This window comes from Cnephaeus nilssonii, assembly GCF_951640355.1.
Source record: "Cnephaeus nilssonii genome assembly, chromosome: 3".
Taxonomy (NCBI): Eukaryota; Metazoa; Chordata; class Mammalia; order Chiroptera; family Vespertilionidae; genus Cnephaeus; species Cnephaeus nilssonii.
Genome location: NC_137074.1, coordinates 102,922,757 through 102,943,216, shown reverse-complemented (window position 1 = coordinate 102,943,216; position 20,460 = coordinate 102,922,757). Strand labels below are relative to the sequence as shown.

Here is a 20,460-nt window from a genome sequence, read left to right as displayed (position 1 = left end):
TGAAGAACTGACTTTTTAAGTACTTTTAAGTAAGTTATATGTACATATATTTTATTGATTTTAGAGAGGAAAGGATAAGGATAGAAAGATACAAGCATCAGGCTGCGTCCTGTACACCCCCAACTGAGGATTGAGCCCATAACTGGGGCATGTGCCCTGACCAGGAATAGAACCAGCGATCTCCTGGTTCATGAGTTGACACTCAACCACGGAGCCACACCCACCAAGCAGATTATGTTTTCCTTTATAAAAGCATTCATGGAATTTCATTAGTCGTAGTCCTTCTTTCATTGCATTTCTTTCCCTTTTTGGATAATATTACACAATGGCCTCACTGCAAGGGGTTATTAATAAGATATTGTTCCAGAAATGGAACCCAGATCATAGTAATAAATCAAGTACTACTTGTTTAGACAACTCATTTATTTCAAGTAAATGCTTTTTGGGACCTGAAAACTGTCTTTCTTTTTCTTTTTTTCTTTTTTTTTTAATATATTTTATTGATTTTTCACAGAGAGGAAGGGAGAGGGACAGAGAGTTAGAAACATCGATGAGAGAGAAACATCGATCAGCTGCCTCTTGCACACCCCCTACTGGGGATGTGCCCGCAACCAAGGCACATGCCCCTGACCGGAATCGAACCCGGGACCCTCCAGTCCGCAGGCCGACGCTCTATCCACTGAGCCAAACCGGTTTCGGCTGTCTTTCATTTTTTATTTTTCTAACAATTTGGTGATAAAAACATACAAAATAAATATAATCTATGTCTAAATCACAGAAAAAACTTGCTGACTGGGATACAGGCTGTCCAATTCCTAATGCACATAGGGAGTGCTCAATAAATGTCACTATCTGACTGATAGTATTACTTCTTAAGAGTTTCTTCTCTTAACCCAAGCAGTTGCTTAATTTGTACTGAAGGTCTGATTTTCTTTTCTCTATCCCAGCATATTTTGATTAATATACCACTACTATTTTAAATTAATATACCATTACTATTTTAATGCATTTATTTTTAAAAACAGTTTTTCTTGAGTATCTGCAGATCACATTCCAGGATCTTGTGACTATGAAACAATTTACCATCTGGTACTAATATCCTATATAATAAAAAGGTAATACGCAAATTGACCCTAATGGCAGAACGACCAGAACGACCACTCAACCAGTCACTATGAGGCGCACTGACCACCTCTCCGTCCCTTTCCCAGCCGACAGGCTCCCATCGCCCGATGGTGAACAGGGAACCAGTGGTGGGTGGTGGGGGACAGGGGCGCCACTGGTCGCCCCCCACACAAAGGGTGACCCGTGGCGGGGGCGGGGCCAGTGAGCTGGCGGGAACGGCCAATCTCTCGGCTCTGATCGATCATCTGATGGCGAACAGGGCGGAGGGGGGCAAGGGGCAGCTGGGGAAGATGGCCCTGATCGCAGGCCAGGCCTAGGGACCATACCGCGCACGAATTTCGTTTGCTGGGCCTTTAGTGGTTAGATAATAATCTAGTAGAATTTGGGGGTATGGTACTCTGAACTGATGAAAAGATCTTGCTGCAATAGTTTTTTTTTCCCATCGATAGAAAGTCCTTAGTTTCTAAGTCCTTCCCCCACCCCAACCCCACCCGTTTTGTTCTTCCTAAATGTACTTCCCATACATTGCTTCAAATTAAGTCTTTGAGGGAAATACCAGGACAGTCAAATTGGGGACTCTGGAGCAGTCAAATTGGGGACTCTGGAGCAGTAATCAAAGACAGTCAAATTGGGGACTCTGGAGCAGTAATCAAAGACAGTCAAATTGGGGACTCTGGAGCAGTAATCAAAGACAGTCAAATTGGGGACTCTGGAGCAGTAATCAAAGTTTTTACCTACGATTTCTGGGTGCAGGTATGGAGCTAGAATTGCATAAGACCCCTGGTTTTGAGGTTTGGGACTCCAGGGATCTCCCCATTTTCAATGAGTTAGGCTACCATGATTATTTGCTATCAATTCTCCACACACAGAGCATACATACCTAGACATAAATCCTGCTTTCTATAACTTTAATTATTTATGTGAAGGCTTTTAATCCTTTGTGAATCAAACATGAATCACATAGCTTTTTGTAGTTTCATAGTTATACAATTTTTTGTCCTCTGTAAAATGATTTCAAAGCTATTTACAACAACCAAAATTCTTACCATTCTTCATAGGAGTTTTATGCAATAAATACTCCCACATTTTTAAAGAGCACATGTATAAAAGAAACTAGGACCTTTAAAACCCTTGGAAAATTTACCTTTAAGAGAACTATTTTATTAGTTTAAACACACACAAATCTTTGAACATATAAGTAAAACATTTAACTTTATAAATCTATTTTTTTGCTAAGATGTCTTTTGACATTTCTAACCCCATCTTACCAGAAATATAGCTCACTAACTGATGATCTCTTCTAAATTATCTTTCTCATCACTTTAATTTCATAATAAATCCTTTACATGTTCATCAAGAAGAAATGGTCTTTCATATTAAGATTTTTCCTTAAACTGTGATTTACAGGTGCCATAACAAGAAATCAAGAAGATTATGTAATAAGAAGGTAATGGGACAAGTAGGCAAATGATACTTATTTTTCCAAAAGCTGAATGCATTTATCACCACTTTCAACAATCTGGTAAATCAATACAAAATTACATTAAGCTTTCATAAATTCACATTTTATTTAACCAGTTGATCTAACTTACTGATGAAAAGTGTCTCTAACAATTACTGAAATTACAGATTTAGAAATGAAACATTCCATTAGCTATCTGCCACAAAAGCAGCATAATGTTACACTTTGTTCCTTTTTTTCTCCCATCCCCTTAAGAAATAGGAATATTATGCGTTCTTATTTCACATCCTGACCTTAGGATGGGTTTAGAAGACATGGTTTCTACTAAGGTATCAGACATCTCTGTGTATTATTCACAGTAAGGACCTAAAAAATTCTCTGTAAATTTTAATTATCAAAACATCCTTTGCGTTAAAAAGTCTTTCTATTCTTCAAAGATTAAAGAACTGAGTATCATGACTAACTGATTTATGTAAGTGATCATATGACTGTTAAATCTGTAATAGAAATGACATTTTGATTTCTATCAAGATGTCTTAAACTTTACCTAAAAGATGCATTAGAATGTCAAAGTTCAAGAGCCTTCTTTTTCGTTTTTAAAAAACCGTTTAAATGGCTTTACCATTTTCATTTGCCAGAAAGTAGCTAAAAGATAATAAATTTGCCAGTACTTTCATAGTTGCTCTCTGTACTGGGATAGGAAAGGGTGCTTGCTGAATTGTTCGGGTTTTCATGACCCAATCCAAACCATATAATACTCTGGCTTCAACTAAGAATTTTAAAATAAACAAAAGAAAGAACTGTAACTATTTAACGCAGTAGGTTCTACATTTATGGAGCCCATAAGCTGATTTCCTGGGGAAAGTGAAAACAGTCTCAGGACTTTAAATGAACTCTTGGATGCTGGAATCACAGCAAATACAGGAAAATTAGGAATATGTTGGTAACCTCTAGTCTTTTTTTAAACTGACCTCACCCTGGGCAAGTAACCATCTCCTGATGCCATTGTTGGAGACAATTTCTGGCTGAAAGATCATTTTCTGACTCAATCTGGCTTGCTATTCTTGGTTAATCATCCCCATTTCTCTCATCATTTCACTCCTCAGACTATAACATTTCCTTGCAGGAAAGACTTTTTTAAGTGAGTTGGTACTTCCAGCCATCTCCCTCTTTATCCTAGCTAAATGCCCCCAGACCCCATTCCTATCGCCCTCGTTTCACGAAGATTTTGCTAAACATTATTAGACACAGCACATGACCTCTATCCAGTCTTTCAATGTCTCGGAACAGACATAAAGACATTCGATTGGTGCGGTTGCAGCTTCTCTATGCTAGGAATTTAAGAGCCATTAGCTCTTCTATTCTACTCTTAAAGACCTGCAAGGCAAAATTTAAATTTAAAAAAAATTTAAATAAAAAAAACCGCTCCCTTTTTTTTTTAACCTTTAGCCACGCCCACTACCTCCCTCAAGCCTCCACGCGAAACTGCAGGAAACCGGAGGGGGCGGGGCGGTTACGTCATGACGCCCTGCGTCAAGGAACGCCGGCGGCTGCGGCGCTGGCGGTGGCTGCGGCAGCGGCGGCATTTTAGTCGACAGCGGCGGCGGCGGCAGCGGGGCTGCTGCTCCTCCCAGCATCCCTGGCGCGGCCATTTCAGCCCCATCTTGGCCGAGGGGAGGGAGCTGCAGCCGCGGCTTCAGCAGTTTGAATTTCAGTTTCTCCGGGGTTTTGGAACCGGGCGCACCGAGGAGCAGTCGAAGAAGCGACCGCCGCTACCTCACACCTCCGGAGCGCCTCCGCTCGCCGGCCGGCCGGCCGCCGCCCCTCACTCTCCGGAGCTGTGAGGGGAGGCCGGGACTGCCGCCGCCGCCCGCGGGGGTGGCTCCCCTGTAAGGGGAGGACCGAGCCGGCGCTCCCCTCCCTCCCCTGGAGAGGGTTTCCGCCGGAGACGCTCGACATGTCCCCGGGGCTGAGCTCCGGCTAGTGCCGGGGAGGGAGGGCCTCCCGCCCGCGCCGAAGCCCCGCCGCCCGCCCGCCCGCGGACCTTCAGCCAGCCCCCGCCCGCGGCCCTGGGCCGAACCAGAAACCCCGGCTCCGGACCCGCCGCTCCTTGCCCTCCGCGTCCGAGCCCGGAGCTGACGCCGGCAGCGGCCAGAGCAGCCCGAGCGGGGCAGCACCGCCCCTCACGCCGCCGCCGCCGCCTCCCCTGCGCCCTCCCACTCCCGCCCCCAGCCAAGGCCTGCGGACCGCGCGGCGCGGGACTGACCGCGGCGGCCCGGAGACGGGAGGAGGACGCCGCCGGCCCGCCCCTGGGACCGCGCTCTCGCCGCCGCTGAGGGGATTGAATTGAGGCGCCGCGGCTGCGGGAGGCGAAAACGGAGGAGGAGCCGCTGCCGCGCGAGTGAGACGGCGGCCGCGCCGGAGACCGACGCGGAGAAGGAGAGGGAGAGGAGGATGTCTCCCGGAGCGGGCGCCCGGATCAGCCCGTGACTCCCCCGGCGGCGGGCCTCACCCCCGGCGCGGACTCGGACTGTGTCTTTGGGGGCCGTGCCCGGCCCTTCCTGGTTCCCAGCGAGTTCGCCGCGGAGCCGCAGTGCCCCTCGGCCCCCCGGCCTTCCCCACCATGTCCAAGATGCCGGCCAAGAAGAAGAGCTGCTTCCAGATCACCAGTGTCACCACGGCCCAGGTGGCCACGAGCATCACCGAGGACACCGAGAGCCTGGACGACCCGGACGAGTCGCGCACCGAGGACGTCTCCTCCGAGATATTTGACGTGTCTCGGGCCACGGATTACGGCCCCGAGGAGGTCTGCGAGCGCAGCTCCTCCGAAGAGACTCTCAACAACGTTGGGGATGCGGAGACTCCCGGGACGGTCTCCCCAAACCTCCTCCTGGACGGGCAGCTAGCGGCCGCGGCGGCTGCTCCCGCCAACGGAGGAGGAGCCGTGTCGGCCCGGAGCGTGATTGGGGCGCTGGCCAACACTCTGGCGACAGCTGCCACCTCAGCCCCCGCTTCGGGGGCACCCGGCGCCCCCCCGGCCGCGGGCTCGTCGGCGGGGCCAGCTCCATCGCAGCCCCCCACCACTTGCAGTTCCCGTTTTCGCGTGATCAAGCTGGACCACGGGAGCGGGGAGCCCTACCGACGCGGTCGATGGACGTGCATGGAATACTATGAGCGGGACTCGGACAGCAGCGTCCTGACCAGGTCCGGGGATTGCATTCGGCACAGCAGTACTTTCGACCAGACTGCGGAGCGAGACAGTGGCCTGGGCGCCACCGGAGGGTCGGTGGTGGTGGTGGTGGCCTCCATGCCGGGGGCCCACGGGCCCGACTCGGGAACTGACAATTCCCTGACTGCTGTGTCACAGCTACCCCCGTCGGAGAAAATGAGCCTGCCCGCTCCGGCCCCGCCGCCGAGTTTTGGCGTTGGGCAGCTCCAGCCGCCGCCGCCGCCGCCGCCCGTAGGTGGGGCTGTGGCTCCAGGCTTGGCTTCGAGGCCATCGTTCCCGGGAGCCGCGGCCGGGCCGCAGCAAGTGATGGCGGCTCCGCAGCCCAGCCAGCCCCAGGGAACCGGGCCGGGCGTCGTCCCCCCGGGGCCCAATGGACAGGGTCTTCCGCTAACGAATGTAACCCTGGCGCAACCCGGCGTGTCTCTGCCTCCGCAGTCTGGCCCGGCCGCCAGCGCTTCTGCGACGCCGCAGCCTCAGCAGTTCGCGTACGCCCAGCCTCAGATTCCGCCGGGGCATTTGCTGCCCGTCCAGCCCTCCGGCCCGAGTGAGTACCTGCAGCAGCACGTGGCCGGCCTGCAGCCGCCGTGCCCCGCGCAGCCCTCGGCCGCCGGCGCAGGGGCCAGCCTTCCGGTGGGCACTGGCCACAATGCCTCCTCGGGGGCCGCGCAGATCATGGGCCCCTCTTCCCTGCCCAATGAAGCCGTGGCTCCGGGGCCGGGAAACGCGCCAGGCGGGCAGGCCGCGCCTACTCAGCCGGCTGGAGTTCCCCCGGCTCCTGTGGGAGGCACGGTGCAGCCGGGCCTGGTTCCTACCGGGGCCGGGCAGCCCCAGTCCGCGCCTTCACCGCAGGTGGGAGGCAGCGGTGCGCCGTCAGCCGCGTCTGGTGGCCCTCACACCATGGTGCCCGGAGTTCCAAACGTGCCTGCCGCCGTGCCCGCTCCAAGCGTGCCCAGTATGCCTACCACATCTGTTACTATGCCACATGTACCCGCGGCCCTGGTCCAGTCGCAGCAGCTGAGCAGCCATACGCCAGTCAGCAGGAGCGGCAGCATAATCCAGCAAGTCGGGCTGCCTTTAGCGCAAGGCACACCCAGTGCACCAACAAGTCTACCACAGTCTGACCTAAGCCAGTTTCAGACTCAGACCCAGCCTTTAGTCGGACAAGCTGACGATACTAGAAGAAAATCAGAACCCCTACCTCAACCACCACTTTCTCTCATTGCTGAAAATAAGCCTGTTGTGAAGCCTCCTGTTCCAGATGCCCTGGCAAATCCCCTTCAGTTAACACCTATGAACAGTCTGGCCACCTCTGTATTCAGCATAGCTATTCCTGTTGATGGTGATGAAGACAGGTATGAAAATCTTATATAAAATATTTTATAGGAATGTTTGGTCAAACATTGTAGTTTAGGATGCAACTTTGGAAGAGTTCTTTTTTCAATTTGAGGCTGTTAGCAGTTTTAAATATAACAATTAGCGTTTAGTAAAGTTGATTTATCAATTCTTAAAAAAACACCTTTAGTTTTAAAGATTGCTCATGTAAAGGTGGCTAATGAGAGAATTAGTCTTGTCACAGTTGCTCAAACATACTAAAATGGATAGGAATGCAACATTTTTTATTCAAAAGGATGGATTTTATCTTAATCTTCTCAATTTAGAGATGGTAGCTAGTAGGTTATGCCCCACAGGATTGTCCCTTTTTTAGATGTCAATCACACTTGAACACTTATGGCAGACTTTTGTCAGTGTGAATTTTGAGATGAAACAATTAGAAGTTTGCCATTCTGGAAAACCAGAAGGTCCTTTAGTACAGAAAGATCCATGTAAGATATCTATCTCTGTATCTGGAAAGGCTGGAGAGATAATCTTGAAATGTCAAATCCAGCTTCGAAGATCATATCTTCGTTCAGCCTTTTAATGAAAGAGAATAGAAAGTCAAGAGGCTTCCCAGTGACTTACTTCTTTAGATACTATTTTTTTTTTTGAAAGTAAAAGTGTATCTGAAAATACTTCCATCATCAGTCTTTGTACTATAGGAAAGGGTGATATGAGCTGTAGTAAAAACCTGTAGTTCTTGGAATTAGAGTAATTTTATAGTAAAGGGGTAACTGTCAGCAATTGGCTCCATTTAAGGGAAGCTTCTTTAATTGTTTAAGTGGAAATTGGTGTATTTGCCATATCAATCCTACAACAGTTGATGTTTGGTTATTGTTTAATGAGGATTTTAAATGGTTTTGAGGAAATTAAAATGAAAAGAACATAATATACTTAACGCAAGTTTTAAAAACGGATTTGTCACAGCTTTAAAATTATATTTCAAAACTACAGAGAAAGTTTCAGGCACTTCACAGGTAGACATTTATTTGTTGGAGGTTTTGTTTTCAGAAAGGTTAATTTTAGATGTGTTAAAAGATCAAATCTGTTTTATGGAATAATTGGTATGTTTCCTCTGGGTTCCTTCATATACTTAACTTTTCATTTCTGTTTAGCCTTGTATTTTATATACTTCTGTTGGTTGGTGTGAAAAATGCTTACTGAAATTCATCTTCTCTGCTTTTTGTAATTCAAAGTTCATCTTTTTTTGTAGGTGACTTGCTTGTGGGGAGTCTTTCTTCTATTTGAGAACTCTTAGAGAATTCCACGTGTCCATAAGTGAGCTCAGCTAGCTAGTCATTGCGAAATTTTATGTGGATGGAACTACCAAGTAAAGAAACTGATTCCACAAAGCCACTCAGAAAAATCCCTCTTTTGCTCCCATATTTTCACACATAGGGCACACACCTAAAATGCAGATTGAGTTTAATTGTTCACCTTTGGTAATAGTCAACAGGTGACCTTCCCTTTTCTAGCTGCCAGAAACTATTTTTTTCTGGTGGGTTAGTAAATAAGCATTTGCTTACCTCCCTGTTCCTGTTTGACACTGCCCCCATATTTCTTCAAGAAATTATGACTGGTTTTCTAACCCACTCCCAAAACACCTGCACACCTGTGAATGAAGAATGTATTTTCTATTCTCTTCACACCTCTCTCAGTTTAGAGCATATGTAATTGCATTCCTCATAACTCTAATATCATGATGATATGGCATGAAGCAGAGAAATCTGTTGACAAATAGAAACTCTGGGATGTATTTTTAGAGTATACCTCTAAGATGCATTTATTTCTCCTCTCCTTATTAAAAGAGTTGATAATCTCATCTCATTTCTAAACATGTGAATGTTTGAACTGCAGATACTACTGTATCAGTTGCAACAGTTAATCCAGTGTAGGAATTTTGATGTGTGTGCAGTGCTATTTTAAATATGGCACTTCCCTCCCCAACCCAGCCTTTTAAAATCTGTTGCTTATCAAATGTTCATTTCTAATTTTTGTTATAGTCTTTCATTGGTTTTCAATTTAACAAGCTAGTTTCCAAGATGTAATGTTACACATTTGACTCTTTTGTCACTGCAACAAACATACCTGGTGAAGGAATAAATCCATTAACTAGAAATAGTTGTGTGTTTTTTAATGGGAAGCCTTTGGAAAAGAGGCATTTTAAAGTTCTGTGCTTGAAATTAAATAACACAGTTTTTCTAGGTGTATGTTTAAATTACTGATTGAGTACTTTTGAGGATAAAGTACTACTAGCACAGTCGTAATTTTAATATGGTGATTTGGGGTTGCTTACTAAATTAAAATCTGCATACAGTTTTTAAAAAGTTGTGTTGAATTTATTGGGGTGACTGGTTAATAAAAGTATATAGGTTATATGCAGTTTTATTTACAGTCATTCAAATGTAAAATAAAATGAAGTGAGAAGTCTTGAGTAATTACGAATTAAATTTTATGAATAGGTTGAGACAAATTTTAGATCTTAAGAAAATATTTGTAAAGTAAGGTGTTTGCTTTAAAAAAGATGAGAAAAGAAAGGAAAATGGAAGATTAACAAAAATGATTGAGGTGATTTTGGTTGATATATTGAAAACTTTATGTTGTCATTTTGGTTCCATTACTAATACAAGGCTCTCCATATTGGCTCATTTTGAGACTGCCTATTTTAACGAATCAGAAAAGAGCTTATATTATTACATCATAATATTATCATGCCTTTAAAAGGGCTGATGTTTGTTTATACAAAGTAAGAAAATATCATAAAGTTCTTGGTTAACGTTGCCCATTGGCCATATATTATTTATCACCATAAAGTTAGCTTTTCTCATTAGGCATATGATCATTTGTTGAGATGCACCAAATTGATTTTGTGTAAAGTGGAGGCTATAATGGTGGTTGAAAATATATCATAGAAAAATGTGTAGCCATTTTTACAGTGAACGTTATAAAATTTGTTTAAACTACATGTATACTTAACAGGCTCCTTTTTGATAAGTGGGGGAGGTACAAAATATTACTGACCTTTTTTGAAAACGAATGCAGTACAGATAATTTTCCATAGATAGCTGACCAATGTGAACTCTGTAAGCCACATTCCAGGAACTCTTATGAATGGCTGCAATTGTGAACTGTCAATTGCAACCAAAACACTGTTGAAAACATGATTGTAAGTCCTAAATCAAGGAAGGGTATTAGAAGGTGTCAGGTTCAGACAAAGAACTGCAGAATATAAAAACCAGAGACAAAGGGACACGAAACATATTTTTTTTAGATTGATTTTCCTATTAGAGAGAGAGAGAGAGAGCAGGCTTTTCCCATTTGGGGCCCCTCCCCAGGGGGTGCCCTTTGGGGACACCCCTGCCCAGATGGAGTTTGTATATGCTTCCAATTAACTTCTACATATTTATTTAAAAAAACAAAACATGATTGTAAGGATCCCTTAGTGGCAAATATCTCTGTATTTTGTTCATGGTTTTATTTGTGTTTGTTATTTATTACTGGTAAGGTATTATAAATTGTAATTGGTTGGTGATGTGTCCTGGTATGTTGCTATAAATAGAAATTTTGTTTGTACAGTTTTAGACATATATACGTAAATGTATATCAGGAGGCAGAATTATAACTCAATAGATAATTAGAGCTTATTTTTCTTTATCTATATTGAATTGTGGAGGTAATTTTGCCCTTCCAGCTTTATAGTTGATATTTAAATTACACAGTAGATGCCATCTATACTTATCTAAGTACTCTTACCAAGGATTTTGTAATCCAAGTATAAAATCACGTGTATGAGTGACATATTATTTACTAAGAACTGATGTTGATGTACACTCATCAGAGTGCCATGTCGATGACTAAAATTAAGGAAATTATCATTGATTCATCCAGAAAGGCTGATGATCACAAAACCAAGAGTTGTATGAGTAGGAATATGGCCTTTTAAATTCAGTGACACATACATTGTTTAAAAGTTTGGACTAAATCATATAGGCTGGACATTGATTAACTCTTTAGAAAACATGGGCTTGTATGTGTGAGGATAAGACGTACTCGAAGTAACTGTTTTAGTTACCCCTGTTTTTTCCTTGCAGGGGAAGGAGTGTATCTTGAACTTAATTGCTTTTATGAGAAGTCATTTTTTATAGTACTGGTAGTGGGGTGGGGTATATATGTTCTCTTATTCCTGAGAATAAATTTTAATACCAATCTTTTGATAGCACTAATTTGGAAACAGTAAAACATGGTACTGGATTTATGGATCTGGTACTTGCTAATTTGGAGTGGTGTTTAAGTCTTTCTCCGTACCAAAGGAGATTGGAAGCAGTCATGCTCTCTAGTGCCCTCCAGTAGCAAAGAGCAGCCCCACCTATTAGATGGTAAAGAAACCAAAATGAATCTCTTTCCTGAGGAATGGTTGCTAGGGAAGTATTAAAGGATCTTGACTTTTCTTTCCTAAAATAAGAAAATTGGGGGGAGGGCGGCGGGGGAATGTGAGGGTAGAGAGTGACGGCAGATAACCAAGACAGAAAATATAGTGAAATGACATGAAATGTGATCTCAGAAGGATAGGAGCACTTGTTACTAGTGAGGAACCATAGTCTAATTACTTCTAATAATTGTTTAACCAGTATGTATTTCCTTTTCTGAACAGAAACTGTTTATTTCTTAATTGCATTATTCTTGAGTATGAGGAAGAGAGGCTTTAAATAAACAGGTCTGGTTAAATGTAGCCTGAATGAATATGTATCCTAAGTCATTTCCTATTAATGGGAAGAGCAGATTTTTAATAAGAAATCTTTATAATTGACGGACAGTATTAAAGGAGTATATGTAATACAATTCTTGAATTGGAATAAATCATTTAAGTTTGTTTTAAATACTAAACCAGTGGACTTGTGATTAGATGGTATAATATGAATTACTACATCCACAAAGAATATGCCTACCTGAATTGTTATAATTTAGATCTTTCCACAGCAATTTTTGAACATATCAAATTATTACTCAATTTTATTATATTATTTTTGCCCCCATTGACCCCCTCCAGTCCCTTCCCCCACCCTCCATCCCCCCAGGCCTTCAGCACCCTATTGTCTGTGTCCATGGGTTATGCATATATGCCTACAAGGTCTTTGGTTAATTACCTCCCACCCCCTTCCCTCTGAGATTCCACACTCTGTTCCATGCTTCTATGTCTCTGGATCCACTCCTATTTGTTATATTCTTAATCTTAATTCTTAAGACAAAAATTGGGATTCTTTCATAAAGATTTAGGAATAGTAACCAATTTGTATCATTACCTGACTTTCATTATATATGTTAATGTATACACTTTAAATTTGATTGATAATGTTAAAGATATATTGATTGTCTGCTTAACCTGTAAAAGGTATGTGTATAATTTCTACTTCTAAGTCAGGTGAATTAAATTTCACCTGTGCACTTGGATTATTTACCTTTCAAATTTAATGCCCAGAATTAGATACAAGTTTTTAGTTTTCTTTGTACTCAAGCTAACATCTGTTTTAAAAAATGAACTCTCATCCATTAAGTTGTACATTTACATATGATGGTTATGTGACAGTTCTGCAGGTCATTGAGTTAATTTTAATAAGTTCACCTAGTATACAGATTATTAGTAAGTGCCTTGCTAATATATACTAATCAGAGTAGACAAGACACATAGTTTGAATGTTAAGTTGCATAAAGTCTCCTTTCCCATAAACTCACTAAAATTTGACTAAAGATTTATTGATGTCTAGAAGAGAAATTGATTAGTATGTCGATTATTATAAATGCTGGTTATTTTTAATATTTTAGGCTATCCCTCTTCGTTATCACACAAGTTAATCATTAAATTTGTGAATGAGGGATACCCAAAACAAAGTTTAAAGCCAACTAGTTTCTAAAGTAGAATTAGAATTCAGTTTTACTTAATGGTTTTGTAAGGTAAACCAAAACAAATCCTTGCTTGGTATATGGTCTACCTGGACTTTGAAAACAAAACCAAAAGGGAGAGGGAAACTGTTCAAAGAAAATCAATGGTGTGTTTAATTATAGCATTAGCATGTTATATGACTGACAATTACAGATAATGGAGTCAGATATGTCTGGGACAAAATCCAACTTCCTTCATACTTGAGGCATCTGTCCTTGAGCTATTTATTTAGTCCTCTAAGCTTCTTGTTTCTCCCTTTGAGAGTTTGAGAGAATTAAATAAGTTATGCAATTTGTGAACTATCTGCTCATAACATAAGGCAGTATGTATGGCAAGCATACATCATAGAAACGTCAGTATTTCAGTGTCCTAACTGCCCTCCCAGATCACCTCTGACATGCTACAAATCATACCAAGAGTCTTCTGTTTTGATCTGAAAGTGTAATTGCATGGTATGGATGTAATCAGAAGAGGAGATATTGTTTCAGGCCAGAAGTATGGCAAATTGTGTTGTAATCTTGGCTCCTCTACCACTTAGCTGGTTTCTTTGGTCAGGTCATTTAATGTCTCTCAGTTTTCCTCTTTGGTAAAATTAGAATTTGAAACTTGGTCAGGTTTTTTAAGTTCCCTATGTATGAGTTCATATATTTAGACATATTTCATAATAGAGCTGCCGTCAAACCCTTTTCCTACCACCAGATTATTGTTTGACCAAAAAAATGACATTTACAGCCCTGTGTGGTGTGGCTCAGTTGATTGGAGTGTTGTCCTATATAAGAAAGGGTCTTGGGTTCGATTCCCAGTCAGGGCATTGATCCCTGGTGAGAGTGTGTACGGGAAGCAGCCAATAGATGTTTCTCTCCCTTCCTCTCTCTCTCTCTCTCAAAATCAATAAAGAAATATCCTTGGGTGAGACTTAAAAGATTTTTTTTAATGAAGTTTACAAATAGTAAGTAGGTTGAATATCCAAGAAGACATTTAAAGCAATGATATATCAATCATTCAACTACCTTTGAGCTCTCTGAGTCTGAGTCCCGGGATACAGAAATAGGACTATTCTGTCCTTAAAGATCTCAAGCTGTCTGAAAATAATTAGTAAATATAAGGTGCTGATGGAAACAATTTAGGATATCCATATATCAGTTTGGTGTGGGGAGGAAGTAGTTAGACTGACTTACAGTTTAATTTACTCTCTGCATAGGTAATAAATATATTTATACAGTTTAAAAGGCAAAATGTACAAGAGTATAAATTGAAAGTGTCTCTGACATCTCTTTCCTCTAACTACCCAGTTTCTGCCCTCAGAAGCAACCCATTATTACCTGTGCAGTCTTCTGAAGCTAACTCTTGAACTGAATCTTAAAAGGCTCATTCATATTAGGCCACTGATAAAAGAAGGGGATGATTTTCCAAGTAGAGGGAGAAGGCAGTTTGTATAATAGTGTGGAAGAGTGAGACTATGTCAGATTTGGGAAATGATGCGATTAATTTGACAAGAACCCAGAGTGATGGGCTAAAATGTCATGGTAAGAAATTTTAGATTTTTATCATAACTGTATGGTTGCTGTTGAAGATGTTTCTTGAAGCTTTTATTATTAAAGTAGTATGTATATTGAACCCATTGCAATACACTTTTCAGTGAATATTCTGTTTTTAATTAAAATCTTGTGATAAAATTGTGTACTAGTATAAGGAAATCCTAGGGGCGCTCTGAGTCCCAGAAGTCAGGATTCTCATTCATGGGAAAGTACTAAATAGCTCTAGCTTAAATATTCTGTTTACCTTAAGTAGTTTGTTTGCCTAAATATTACCTTAATAATGATGAAGTATTTTGGTATATGTTAAGATAGTCTACCAAAAAAGTATTTTTTATTTTTATTTTTTTATTTCTTTATTGATTAAAGTATCACATATTTGTCCTCACCCCCCCCCCCCCATTCCCATCCCACACCCCTCCCCACACATGCCCCCACCCCCCTGTTGTCCTTAACCGCTGGTTAGGCTCATATGCTTGCACACAAGTCCTTTGGTTGATCTCTCCCCTTTACCCCCACCCTCCCCGACCCTCCCTCTGAGGCCCGACAGTCTGATCCGTGCTTCCTTGTTTCTGGGTCTGTTCTTGTTCGTCAGTCTATGTTCATTATTTCCCCTAGATGAGTGAGATCATGTGCTGTTAGAAATACACTTATAAGAACCAAAAATGAGACAAACAATAATGGTTACGGTGACAGGCAAATGAATCAGTCTGTAGTGAGTTTCTTTCTGGGCCAACAGTTCTTTTGAGACCCAATTTCAATGTCCAGCAGTTCCTTATGTGTACATGTCAGCACTGACATTTCAGTTCGGGATGGTGGACAAATGGTGGTAATGCAGGTCCGACTCTCTCTGGTTTGGTCCTGGGCAACCTGCAGTGATGCACAGCTGCTGACTGCTAGTATGGCAAGGTGACGTCAGCGTCTTCCATCTCTGGACTGCTTCTCTTCTGTCTTCATGGCTGGAGTAGCCCAAAAAAGTATTTTTAATACAGCATGCCTTGGAAACTAACTCTATATTAAACACAAACCAAGGTTGTTTTAGGCTGTATGTATATGTAATCTGATTTGATCTGTTAAGCAACTCTAAGGAAGTGTTTCTACCCCTTTTTTATGAATTAAAGAAACTGAGGCTCTGAGGATTTGAGTCTCATAGATATTAAGTGACAAAGCATAGATTCAGACTCAGGCCTTCTGACTCCAAAGACAGTGCTCTTGGATATTCCCAGAGTTAGTTTGTTATCATTATTATTATTATTATTATTGCTTTGCTAACTGTAAGGAGGAAGGAAAAACTTACTATAGCCACTGATCTGTTGTATTGTTACCCATTACCTAAAGGATATATTTAATCATTTAAAATCCCTAGATGATAGATAATGTTGGAGTGGCCCTTGCTGTTCCTCTGCTTATTGTATTTCCCTGGTTTCTATTTAGAGATCTCTAAAGTTGAGTTTTGACATAGAGAAGAAGAAATTTGCTGAGTTCTGGGCTCATGTATGTACTTCATCCTTTAAACTTCTACAATTTTTGTAGCTTAGTTTTGAGGTATAGTATATATGTATGTTTTTTTCTCTCTGTTATAGTTAGTTATCCTACAAAGGTAGTACTTTAGTAAAGCAAGTAGACAAATGTCACATTTGAGTCAACTTTCTGATGTATTACTTTCGTGTCCTTGGAAATTAACATGACAGACTATTTAGTATATAAAGTAAGAGAGAAAAGAATATGTTCATTGGTTTTGAAAAATGATCAGGCCTGTCTGTATTTACAAATGGCTCTTTTGAAATTCTTGGTCAGCTAGGTTTCACAGACTTGACTCCTTTAACCTGTGCCTGTTAATCAATGTTTTGAGACTAATTCTTGTTAAATTTGCTAAAAATCCCTCAGTTAATGGGTAACACCCCAGCTGAAGTATTCCACAAACCCAAAATTTCATATGTTATACTACTGTCTTTATCCTTGGAATATACTGAGTTTTTCTGTAGTACATAGATTGTATGACTTCATATAGTTCCTTCATTTTGAATATATGTAGGAAGTGATTTTTAACTGCAAACTTTAGCAACCTCACTATTGGTTCTGACATTTAGGTTCATTTATAGTAGGGGTGGGGAACTTTTTTTTTGCCAATGGCCATTTGGGTATTTATAACATTATTCACAGGCCATACAAAATTATCACCTTAAAAAATTAGCCTGCTAGCGGACTGGCAAGAGTTAATGGGGGGAGAGAGGGTTGAGATGTAATACTTTCAACAATATAGAATTATTTTTTTTTTTAATTAGCTTGCTATATTTGGTCAACCATTTAATTAACTCACCCCTAATGCCTTGGCAGGGCCAGACCAAATGATTTCTCGGGTCTTATATGTCTTATACGGCCCGTGAGCCAGACATTCCCCATCCCTGAATTATAATATTTTATTTCACAGGTTCTTTTCTCACCACAAGATATATGACTAATGACAGATAACTTCTTTTTTCACTTCTACATTTGACTTTGAGAACATTTCATTATTAGTTTATGCTGTAAAAATACTGGAATTTCATAACTTAAGTCATATGACTATTTAAAACCAATTTATTTGGCATATGAATTTTATTCAGATTAAATATATGTGTGTTTTTCCAAAGTCAGGATCTGAATTTCTTTTAAAGAATGCTATCCTTATAAATATATTGTAAATACTCTTTAATGAATTTTAAATTTCAGGCTTGCAGAATAATTTCCAAGTTTACTCTTTGTTACTCTCTTGTATTTACTACTTTCCCTTTTTAAGTCAATCTGTTTATTTTAAACCCAAGGTCTCCAAACAAACCTGTATGAATAGCATACTTGTTCCCATGTGGTCCTGGGTAAGCCTTGTAAAAAAGCCAAATTGAGTTTTCAATTGGTTCAGTTGGCTTTCATTTAATTTGGCAGACCAATTCTAAGTACAGTGGAAAAAAGAGACCTGACAAATATATCTTGAGAGAGGATACAAGCTGTTAAATAAACAGTAGTTAGCAGCCTCTTAATCCTTTCTTGATATCTAATCAGTGCCTTTGATTGCCTTAGTCCTAGTCAAGAGAAAAAAGGTTAAAAGAATAGAAAGGAGTTGAAGTAGGACAAGCAAAAAGAAGTGCACATACTGAAGACTCCTAATTAATCAAATAGTTGCTTTGGTGACACTCTGGCATCTGCTTTGTGTCTACCTTTCCTAGTTTTGGATCACCTTAAGAGGTACCCTACCATTTAAAATTTTTTAAATGCCTCTTAAAAATTTTTGTGTGTGTGTGTTTTCTTTTTAACTCAGTAGATAACACAGTGGGTCTTAATCTGATTTTTGAAGTCATGGAATTTTATTATTTTGTTTGATCATTGATATTTGATTGCTATTCTAGTAGAACTTGGAAATAGTTTTCTTATTGTAATAACACTGCAGAGACTCTCTTAAGGTACCTGGTAGGGTCTCAGAAATGTCATATTGTATCTGAACCTCACTTTTATGATAAAATAATAGCTGTCATTTATTAAGCATTGTCTATCCACCAGGAGCTTTCCATATAGTCTTTACATATGAATCACTCTGCATTATTTAACTGATAAAGTGACAGACCTAGAGAGATTAAAATTTAACTCTGCTATATATTTAGCATAGTGATTTAGGAGTATGAACTCTGGGACCAGATTGCCACCTAACTAACTGTGACATAAGGCAAGTTACTTCTATCTGACCCAGTTTTCTTATTTGTGAGATGGGAATAGTAATAGCACCTACTCTTAGGGCTGTTGTAGAATTGAGTTAATAAATGTAGAAAAGTTAGTGTTGAGTATATAATCACTCATATTCTTAGCACATGCTGCTGTTATTCTGCTGAAGCATGAATCAAGAATTTTAGACGTGATGTCTCAAGTTTTTGTTAGTTCCCTAAAGTACAGGTTGGGAGTGGGAGAGACTTTAGAAATATGCTGCACTGGAGGGGAACTGTAAGAGCAGGTTTGTCAAAAGTTTAGTCTCCTGCCAGGCTTCCCTGGCTCAGTGGTTGAGTACCTACCTATGAACCAGGAGGTCACTGTTTGATTCCTGGTCAGTGCACATTCCTGGGTTGTAGGCTTGATTCCCAGTGTGGGGCATGCAGGAAGCAGCCAATCAATGATTCTCCTCATTGATATTTCGATCTCCCTCTCTCCCTCTCCCTTCTTCTCTAAAATCAATAAAAATAAAAATAGAGATTAGTCTCCTGGAAAGCCGTTACTGAGATGTGAGGTAGATCATGCTAGCTGTGAGCCTGCCCAGGTGAGCCCATCAGTTAAGATTCTATAGTTAATAGCCCTAGGGCCGTAGTCGGCAAACTGCGGCTCTTTGGCCCTTTGAGTGTGGCTCTTCCACAAAATACCACGGCCTGGGCGAGTCTATTTTGAAGAAGTGGCATTAGAAGAAGTTTAAGTTTTAAAAATTTGGCTCTCAGAAGAAATTTCAATCCTTGTACTGTTGATACTTGGCTCTGTTGACTAATGAGTTTGCCGACCACTGCCCTAGGGAAAGTGTCCCTAGGGAATAGTAGAGATGGAAGGTAATTAAGATGCACCAACTGTTACCCCTTAAAGGGTCACACTACTAATACTAGAAGTTAGAAAGCTGCCATACAATTCAGCACCATTTTTTGCCCTACCTGAGAGAAACCACACATAAATAGACTCTGAAGGTGAAAATTTTGTTAACCTAGAAAAGGACTCATTGTTCATCATCAAACCCTATCAAATAGATCCTATGAAGAATTTTGTATTATGAAGGTACAACTTATTTTACATGTACCTCACAACAGCTTTATTAAACTGCTAAACACATAGGGATTTATGAAAGTATCTGATAAAGGGTAGTGTTGATTAGGCAATGAACTGGTCACATTCATGTATATTATATATAAAGGTGTAACCACAAACATAATTGAATACTAGCTAATATTTGATTTGATTTTTATTACCCTTTTCTTTTAGAACTGTGATCCTGAATTGTCAGGGTCTGCTGGATTATTGTGCAGTTTTAATTTCACTCAGAATGCCTTTTTTTTTTTTTTTTTGAAATTTTATTGATTTCAGAGAGGAAGGGAGAAGGAGCGAGAGATAGAAACATCAATGATGAGAGAGAATCATTGATCCTGCAACCCAGGATGTGACATTGACTAGAATCGAACCCGGGATCCTTCAGTCCACAGGCGACACTCTTTATCCATTGAGCCAAACCAGCTTGGGCTCAGAATGCTTTTAAGCAACCTTATTATGGCTCTCACTCTCCCTCCCTCTCTCTCTGGAAGCTGTTATACTGTATTAAAAATCTGAAATCTTCCATCTTTTTTTTTTTTTAAGTAGTGAATTTACTATATTTTCTCAACCTCATCTCAAATTCTTGGATCTCACAGGAATCCTTCAACTGCTTTCTACCAAGCGTTCCATTTGAGCACGTTTCAGGAATCAAAGAACCTCTGGGATAGGTATGAATACTCACGTATGGAATGTGTACATGCAAAGGTGTATGCATGAATTGCTTTGCACTGTACTGGTTTCTCATCACTAAAACTGATATTTCTTATTTTAGAGGGGGACTCGTGTTTAGCATGGGAAAAAGCAGCAAAATAAACCAAAAGGACAGTCTATATTTTATATAGGCTATAAACATTTCTTCTTACTGAACTTTTAATTATATTTATTTTTGGAAGGATTTACATATTCTATTGGATTTTATTATATGAAATATTTACTTGCCCTTGTGTATTTTAATGTTAAAATATATTCTATAAAATAAAGTGCCTACAGT

The 20,460-nt window shown here is 40.9% G+C and overlaps 1 protein-coding gene across 4 annotated transcripts in view; it reads left to right on the top strand.

The window, feature by feature from the left end:
* The first annotated feature begins 4,132 nt into the window (after window positions 1–4,132).
* Window positions 4,133–20,460, top strand: part of TSC22D2 (TSC22 domain family member 2) — a 54,799-nt gene continuing 38,471 nt past the window's right edge. Inside the window, exons 1-2 of one of the 4 annotated variants that reach the window (XM_079765005.1) lie at window positions 4,133–7,168; window positions 8,404–9,197. In XM_079765005.1, coding sequence (XP_079621131.1) covers window positions 5,211–7,168; window positions 8,404–8,407 — 1,962 coding nt within the window. In that variant the 5' untranslated portion in view covers window positions 4,133–5,210 and the 3' untranslated portion in view covers window positions 8,408–9,197. Of the gene's footprint in view, window positions 7,169–8,403; window positions 9,198–20,065; window positions 20,138–20,460 lie in introns of those variants that run through there. The other 3 variants (XM_079765003.1, XR_013813209.1, XM_079765004.1) reach the window with 3 other exon arrangements.